This window comes from Argentina silus (assembly GCF_951799395.1).
Source record: "Argentina silus genome assembly, chromosome: 1".
Classification (NCBI taxonomy): Eukaryota; Metazoa; Chordata; class Actinopteri; order Argentiniformes; family Argentinidae; genus Argentina; species Argentina silus.
In genome coordinates, this window is record NC_139655.1 from 11,577,680 (window position 1) to 11,586,736 (window position 9,057).

General features: G+C 44.5%; 1 protein-coding gene across 1 annotated transcript; it reads right to left on the minus strand.

Annotated features, from left to right (window-relative positions):
• Positions 1-1,251: 1,251 nt before the first annotated feature.
• cldn7a (claudin 7a) lies at positions 1,252-5,225 on the minus strand (the record flags this gene model as incomplete). The annotated part of the gene is made up of 4 exons (XM_083668161.1): positions 1,252-1,414; positions 1,670-1,754; positions 2,889-3,053; positions 5,003-5,225. The coding sequence occupies 4 exons, from the start codon at positions 5,223-5,225 to the stop codon at positions 1,252-1,254; spliced, it is 636 nt and encodes a 211-aa protein (XP_083524287.1).
• Between the last annotated feature and the right edge of the window lie 3,832 nt (positions 5,226-9,057).

Sequence of the window (9,057 nt, forward strand, 5' to 3'; positions counted from 1 at the left end):
GATGTGATGGAAATGTGCATCACACATTTTATGATATTGTTTCTGTGTATTACCATATGTTGCATTATTGGATAAACAGTTAAACATGGAAATATAACTGTTGTGTTGAGAAAAATAAAATCACAATATCATAAATTTGCTAGATATACAAATTGTACAAATACATGTGTAGGCTAAATGGCATTTAATGTACATCCTCAGTAAAACCTTTCAGATTGTGGAACATCTTTATTCAACATCACTAACTAAACACTCAATTCAGTTGAGCATCCTATTCAGGCAAAGGCATGGATGGTTGAACTTTCTCAGTACAAAGATTACACACAAAATATTCCTTATTCTAATAACAATTCCACATGGCTGAACTGGGCAACACTACCATCAAGATACTGTACTAGTCTGCTACATTTACATAAAACAGAGACTTAATACTAAGTAATAAACACATGGTAAACACACATAAATAAAGGCCAGTATGACAACAACTTGTATAATCTATTACAGTAATAAAAACACTCCTTTGTAATCGTCAAGGCACCTGTTAAGGATGACTGTGTTGAAAGGCATGTCATGTTTGGACAGAGTTTGTAGCAGGGTGGTATGAAAATCCCTTGTCCCGTTTTGAGTGCAGTAGTAAATTGGATGAGTGTGATGCACCATATGTAGTCAGAGATGGTGTGAAGTCACACTCTGCTTACACTGAACCCAATTTGAGATGGCCATACATATCTATAGAAAACTCCATATGAAAGAATTGGTGCACTAGTCCCTTCCCATTATACCTACAGTATCCCCTGAGTATGCCAAGAGTAAACCTAAGCACCACATTTTAATTGATTACCTTAAATTACACTGACTGGAAACGTTAATAGACAGTGATTCTTACAGAGAGGTGAGAGAGTTGGCCTTGATACGAAACCTTGGCTATGATACCAGGACATACACCCTAAGGGACTGTCTGTTAATATAGGGATCCAATTATAATGTATTTGTGAAGCCCACTCATAAACAATTGTGGAATGTTGGGACGGGGTGAGAGACATCACTCAAAAACGGAGGAAACGGTATGATAAGGTCTCCAGGGGCTATCTGTAATACTGTAATCACATTCTGCAATGCTTCCTTCTGTCAAATTTCTCCTTTGGCCCCCAATGCAAACTTCATCATAAGTGTAAGAGCCTGCGTCTCCATGCACATACATGGGTAAATCTTTCATCTGGTGCCATTCTGGTCATAGGCAGTAGGGGGCGCTCACACATACTCCTTAGTGCTGCTGGGGGTTCGGGCGGGGCCCATGGCGGGGTACTTGGACACCTGCTTTTTTCGGGGGCAGGAAGCTGCTAGCAGGGCCCCTCCCAGGACATCCAGGAGGGAGCCCCCCCAGGCGATGAAGATGGCGGCACCAAACTCAAACCTGAGAGGAGTAGCAAGAGGGTGAAAATGAGAGGGAGGGGATGAGAAAGGTGTGGTGCAGTAGGAGTGAGTATTGTACTGTAGTAGATTGTTGATACCTTTTGTTTGATGACAGACAGGGTGATACACAGGCAAGAGAGATGGTGTGAGGAATGACACATGGTTCTAGAGGGTTGGAGAAGTCCTCCAACATAATCAAATGTATATTCACTGTAGGGATATACACAGTATCCCACTGTGTTGTAGTGACACTTACTTGGTGTTCACAGGGGTGTATGGGTTGTAGAAGGCCCGGATGACATTGTGAGCAAACCACGAACATGCCACTATTGCACACAGAGCTGAGGAGAGCAAAAGAAGAAGGACAAGAGAGGTTAGTTTATCAAGACATCATCAAGAGGTGGCTGGGAGGGGAGACAAACATTTCTCCAAAAGTCACTGAGAGGCTAGCCATTGAGTCCCCAACTGCTAGCTTCGACTGCCATTGTCCTCTGAGAGGGCGTAATGACCTCTTGTATAACAGCGCCAGTAAAACCAGCCCTTTCACTCACTCTGACCTCTACAGGCCCTGCCTAGCTGAGTGGGAGAGCAGCAGCTTCTGCCAGAGGATCAAACACCTCCTACACACGATACAGTAGCAATAGCCTCAGATCTGCAGCACTTTGTCATATAGGTCAGTTTGAGCAAGTGATCTTATCAGGACAGATCTGGTGCCAGTTTTGATGGAATGTTACATAATGAGGGTCCATAGTGTTTGTGGTCAGGTCACATAGTCAGGAAGAGTTTTCCAGGTCAATGTTAATAAAGGTGTTCTGCAAGGATCGACTGTAGGTCCACTTCTGTTTATCATTTACATAAATAATGTTGGTTTGTCCCTGAACAATTGTAAATTGCAACTTTATGCTGATGATACTGTTGTCTACTCCTGTGCCCCCTCAGTTCTGCAGGCTATTCTCGACCTTCAGCAAGGTTTTGATTCTATTAAAAAATCGCTTATTTCTCTTAAGCTGTTGCTGAATGAGGATTAAACTCAAATGTTTTTCTCTAGATCTCGTAATATTGATTACAATGATCTGCATTCTGTACCTGAAAGGAGCCCAAATTGAACAAGTCCCACAGATAGATAGAGGCTTTTAGCCACTGTGCTCCTCAAACATGGAATGATCTTCAGGCTAGACTGAGGTTGGAGCACTTCCACTTATTTTAGGTCATTGGTTAGGGACCAGCTCACAGAGACATGCTCTTGTTTTGATTAATGAATGTGTGTATTTTGTATTTTATTATGTTGTGTTTATGGTGTTGTTTTGTAATCATATTTGTATTGTAAACAGGGCAAACCTGCAAAAGAGACCTTGGTCTCAGTGTGTCTTTCTAGTTAAATAAAGGTTAAATGAAATGGGAGGTCAAGAAAAATGTCTGGCCCCATAAGTAAAGATATTCTGTAGTATCTTGACTCTCTTTCTATCTTCCCTCACCTCCCACCAGTAAGATGATGCCCCCCGTCATGGCGGTGCGAGACTTGCGCACTCTGTCGTTCCCTCCGCAAGTTGTACACTTCATGCCCATGGCGGCCACGCCTAGGCCAGCGATGGATACGATGATGCCCACGATCATCAGAGCTCGGGTGGCCTGGAGAGCACCTGAGAGAGAGAGAGAGAGAGAGAGAGAGAGAGAGATCGTGAGTAAGAAAGGAGATAGTGGTGAGGGGAGAGGCATAGCAAGATGGTGAGAATAAGAAGAAGGGTGAGAAAGAGAGGTGTAAGAGGGAGTATTGTACTAAATAGCCATATGTTTCATTACGGGCATTTACAGCATTTACAATTAAATTACATTTTTGAAAAAAGGAAAACTCCAACCTTGACAATACGATACATCACATACAGTCACTGAAGGTTTTATGTGTGTGTCCAGTGATTGTGAAATACATTCTCATGAAGCTGCTACCAGGATACTTTAATGTGTGTTTTTCCTGGAAGAGAATCCTTGAGACCACCCCTCTCCCTCCTCCCCTCTATCACTACATCTGCTGTTGTTTGAGAGGAGGAGGTGTTGAAAGCATACTGTCAGGACCCTAATCTGTCACCCCCCTCATAAAACTAACACTGGGAGAGTCCCTCAGTCCACCTAGAACCAGCCTGTGCCAGTCTAGTCCATCCCTCCCAGCCCTCACAAACAAAACCCTCCAGCCCAGAAAGAGAGAGAGAGAGAGTATGGGAGGGAGGGAGGGAGGGAGTGGGATGAAGGGGGAGTAAGGGAAGAAGAAATACTCCTCTTCTGCTGCATTCAAGAGCAACAATGGAGGCTCATTCACCAGGCATGCAAATTTGCCTGCCCTGGAATCTCACCCCACCACCCTTGTACCCCCTGACCCCCCCCCCCTAGACCCCCAAAACTGCAGGCAAAGGTGCAGCCCCAACTGGTTAAAACCAGAACTCGCCCAAGTGTTCTGAACAAGTGCCTCTGTTTAATGGAACCTCTCTGACCATCAAGCAAGAGAAGAAGAGGGGTAGATAGAGAGTTGGGACAGAGTTATATCAGCTTTCACCAAGAAGAGATCTCAAGGGGGCCATGGGGATGTGGGGTGAGTGGGTGATGGTGGAAGGGAGGTGGAGTTCTGGGGAGCTTGAAATTCCCGTACAGGACACTGTGGTACTGCTGTGGCCATGGCTACCCTCTCTGCCTATCCACCCAAACCAGGGGTGGTAAGACCCTACTGGCACGGCTCTTGCCCATTCATCACCGCTGCCCTGGTATGGAGACGTGCCACCCTGAGGGGGCTGAGGGGAAACTGCTGCTCCAGATGCCAGAGATGTCTAAACTAGCGGTAAACAACCAGGAGCTGCTGGAACCAGACAATACTGAGCACAGCAGAGTAGAGTAGAGTAGAGTAGAGTAGAGTAGAGTAGAGTAGAGTAGAGTAGAGTAGAGTAGAGTAGAGTAGAGTAGAGTATAGTAGAGTAGAGTAGAGTACAGCAGCAGCAAGGGGTGGAAGTGGGTGGGGTGGGGTCGGTGGATGGGAGAGGTTGCCAAGAACTGTAAGAAGAATGATAATTCCAGTGTACTAGAGGGCATGGTACATTATCATTGTATACTTGTGTACAAGTTACAGCACCCACAGAGGTAAGCATCTGATATTTTGAATGAATCAAAGGGTACGATCAGTAATACAGTCAGTGAGTGACTCTACATCGTGACCCATTGATAAGAGGAAACAATACCCTACTGTGTGGTAAGACAATGGGTGTCTTATTATAGGGATTGACTGAGAGGGGCAATTAAAAGGATGACAAACATCCCAGGACCCTGAGGCCACAACTTTCCTAGTGACAGCATTTGCTCCATTGAGATGGTATAGGAATGGATGACTGACTCAGGTGTGTCTCACCTGAATCTCCCGCCTAAAACTAAGGTGTTAAAATGCTATACAGCTATAGGCGGGCAGTGCGCACACAGCGCACTGGACGAGCAAATTAGAAAACGTTTATGGTCCACCATTTAGCAGACATACACAGCATGGACTTACACAGCATGCTTGACAAGACTTGCAGTAACGATTGAATGCAACTTAAAAGTTAAAAGTTGTACTCACTGTCCAGCTGCAGGATGGAGTCGTAGATTTTGCATTGGAGCTGCCCGGTGCTCTGGAAAGCGCACGACATCCATAGTCCTTGGTACATAGCCACCGCCGTTATGATGTTGTCTCCTATATACGCGGACATCTTCCACTGGGGCAGAATGGTCCCCACAATGAGTGCGATGATCCCGATGAGTGACAGAGCAAATCCTAAAAGCTGAATCCCCGAGTTTGCCATATTTAAAATGTTAGATTTGAGTCACAATTTATTGTTGACTAAAGTAAAAAAAAAAAAGTTGCTTTTGGTTAGAGGGGGGGAAAAAGAGGGGAGAGAGAGCCTTTGTGACTGCGTCCAAGCCACACTTTTATTCCAGTCTCCTCTCTCTTCACCTGCTTTTCTGCAACCTGTAGTTGTACCTTCTTATCTTTTCAAAATATCTGTCTTCCTTTAGGCTGCAGAAAACGAAGTCGCAGAATTATGGAAAGATTTTGGTTCTCGGTCTCCGTTACACCTGTTAGAATGAGACGCACCTTCAATACTGTAGCGAAGAGTGTGCGGGAACGAGCATTTAAAATCCTGATGGCGATACGAAGGGGGTGTGTTTCATGTGTGATGCATGGACTCAAGCAGAGATGTCTCTCTCCCCATCTCCGCTATTCGCGGGGTCGTTGAATCACGTCCAGTAATTAGGCTGCTCCTTCATTCCAGAGAAGCAAGAGGTTGTTCCTCAGTATTTTACTACGGGATGTACCGTTTCTACCGAACTGATGATAACTATTTCTACAGAGAGATTTGTCAACATTGCTGTTTTACTTTTACAAGCCTTAACCCTTGCAGTCACCTCACAATAAAGTATACACTCTGGAACTGCCAAGAGAGATATTGGGTTTCTCACTTTGTGATTCTAATCACATTCAACTCAAACTTAATCTGATTCAGATCATCAGCCTTGTTGTGAAGCCATTCAATGAGAATACTGCCATACCATCATCCAATTACTGGGTAATAATGTTATTTCCATAGATGGTGGTAAGATTATCTGTGTGTATTTGTGTGTGTGTGTGTGTGTGTGTGTGTGTGTGTGTGTGTGTGTGTGTGTCTGTGTGAAAGAGAGAGAGAGAGAGCCAAGCCTCCTGCTGCAGAGCTCTACCCACTGACCCAGTTCAGTACAGTAAGGTATAGATCATCAGTGGCTATAACTCACTTCCCTTTCTCTCCACACAATAGACTGTACCCCAACCGTCTCAATCCCACGGACCACCAATCACCTATCCCAAAGACCACCAAACACCACACTGACTTCAACTGCCAAGGATATATATCGTCCTTATTCAATTTAAAGTCAAATGTACAGAGTCACGTTTACCATCTGACTCTGGCTCTGAAACATTATCTGAGGAATTTCCACACCCATAAAAGTATGGTCGGTTGACTCCACATTGGATAGGTGCAGATTATTTTAAAGTTCACCAATCCAATCTGTGGATTATTTCTTATTGTTCTGGATATCTGCATGCTCCTGTTTAATGCACACATTCACAACAGTTCTTAGATTGGATTCATCAGATCAGGACTTGACTATGTAGCGACTGTCTGATTTGACCCCAAACCCAAGCTCTCTCCCTCCTAGTGCATATATTGTATCAACCGTCTAATTATTAAAGGCGATCTGGATTAATTCATCTTCCCAGTTTGTCCACTTCCTGGGGTGATTGGGCTAAAACCAGAGACAATGCAGACCATTGTCCAGAGCACAGGACTGGCGCCACAGTGTGTGACTTCACACAGCGAGGAAACAATCCTCCCGTCCCGACACTGAGAGGAAGCAATAACCATAAGCCAGGAGGAAATTATTCTTTGTGCCAGAATAATAGGAAATTACAAGTTTTAGCCACCAGTGGTATTATGAAAGTTAGGGTTATAATAATACAGTATGCGTTTGATGTTTTAGTGAATTGCATGGTTCTCACAGTACCCCCACACCACCTCACCCCCCGCCCGCCCTGTAGCCACTGTTCTGCTGAGACCAAGCCAGGCCCAGGCCTTGATACTGGGCTCAGGCAACAACAAAGGCCCCATTGTTGCTGAGGAGAACATCCCTGTAACTCAAGGAATCCTCCTAAACTTTGACTCTGAGCCACCATGAAGGTAGAGGAGGAGGAGGAGGAGGAGGAGGAGGCGGAGGAGGAGGAGGAGGAGGAGGAGGAAGAGGAGGAGGAGGAGGAGGAATAGGAGGAGGAGGAGGAGGAGGAAGAAGAGGAGGAAGAGGAGGAGGAGGAGTAGAGGGGGTGACTTCTCCTCAGGGAAGTCCACTCCTAGGACACATGGGCAGAGTTGCTCCTGGTTACGTGATTTATCTGACGCTCTCCCGTTTGAGAGCCAGGCCTGAGTCGCCTAGCACACAAAAGGGAACACCACTTTTTTTTCTCTCTTTTTCTTTTATCACCCTTTTTCCCTGGTAAACACACATTCGTCTTGTCGGTTTAGCCGTTGTACAATGCTCAATAGGAATGTGTAAAAACAGCTAAATCAGCCCAAAGAAGGGCACTGAACACCTCTCTGCTATTCTCCCTGCGGCCCCCCTCTGGGTCTGAAGTGAGCGGGCCCAGTGAAAAGCAGTGATTAAAGCGCTGTAAGCCTCCTTGGAAGCTGCTGAAGCGTTAGCAATAAAACATGCTGGGCCCATGGCTTTCCCTGAAAAGCAAAGAGCCGGCTAACGGGAAAGACACCCTCCTTCTCTTTCTCTCGCTTAGTCTTCTTATGCAACAAGATTTGGCTTTTGTGCGACGACAGTGGGACAGTGCAGAGACATTGTCTTGATCTTTTGGGTTCATTTTTCTCATGTCCAGCTAAGAGGTAATGAGGGAGCAGGTTCTCTGACTTCACAATCTCTGTAGCCTATCATTACTGAAGACTAGGACCTGCTGGTCACCTGGCTTACTGGAAGCAAAAACATGTTTTGATGACTGCTTGACTACACACACACACACACACACACACACACACACACACACACACACACACACACACACACACACACACACATACATATGACATACTTCATCACAGTTGAAAACTAATTGATGCATAGAGGAGTATTAGGGGCATTAACCTAATTAGATGCTTATCATACTGTCGGTAAATTCACATCCAAACAACTCAAATCAAGATTGGGGGCCCAGTAAATGGTGTTTTGATATGACTGCTCTATGTCTGAATAATCTGTTTACAACACTATGCATTCACCTGCTGCTCTTAGGCGGGGGCAAAGAGGCAGAAAAATGAGGTTGTCATCTACTTAAATATAATCAAGTGGATTACAGATGGAGAAAGGAGGGGATAGCGTTCAATGTAGCATGGTTATGTAAGGGTTTGAATGTGTTGTTGACATTGGACATGGGAAACGTCTTTGGTATTGTTGAAAGTTTAAAGATTTCACTTGAAATTAACAACAACAAAGGACTCCTTTATCTCTGTAGCTTGAGAATACACGCACGCACGCACGCACGCACGCATGTACGCACACACACACACACACACACACACAACTAAGGTATCTCTAATGGACTTCCTTGAGAAACCACACAATAAGTGAAACATACTGACAATGTGGAGAAAAACAGTTTACAGTTAACAACTGTAAATGCATTCTCAGACCTTTTGAAAGTATTAACAAAGTGAAATCAACAGTAATGTTGTCAAATATTCAAAGGCTTTTAACCAAGTGCGGTGGATCTTGAAGTTGTCTGGTGAATATACATTGCAGTCTACTGCTCCCATCTGACCAAAATGAGTAGTGGCACATTTTGAGTGGTTCATTACTGTTCTTTCCCTCTCCAAAAACAGGTTTGCTTGGGGCATGATGTGACTCGTCATTAGAGGAGGATGTTGTGTTTAATTAGGGGTAAATTGAAAACAGCTGTGCCTATTAGGAACTTAATAGGCCTTAATGAAACTTAATGAAATGAGAAAACTCAAGCATGGGAGTACACTGACAACACTCAAAAAAACAATGTCTTTCAAACAACAAGAGTTTAAACTGCAGTGTATTTCAAACCTTTAAATCCCA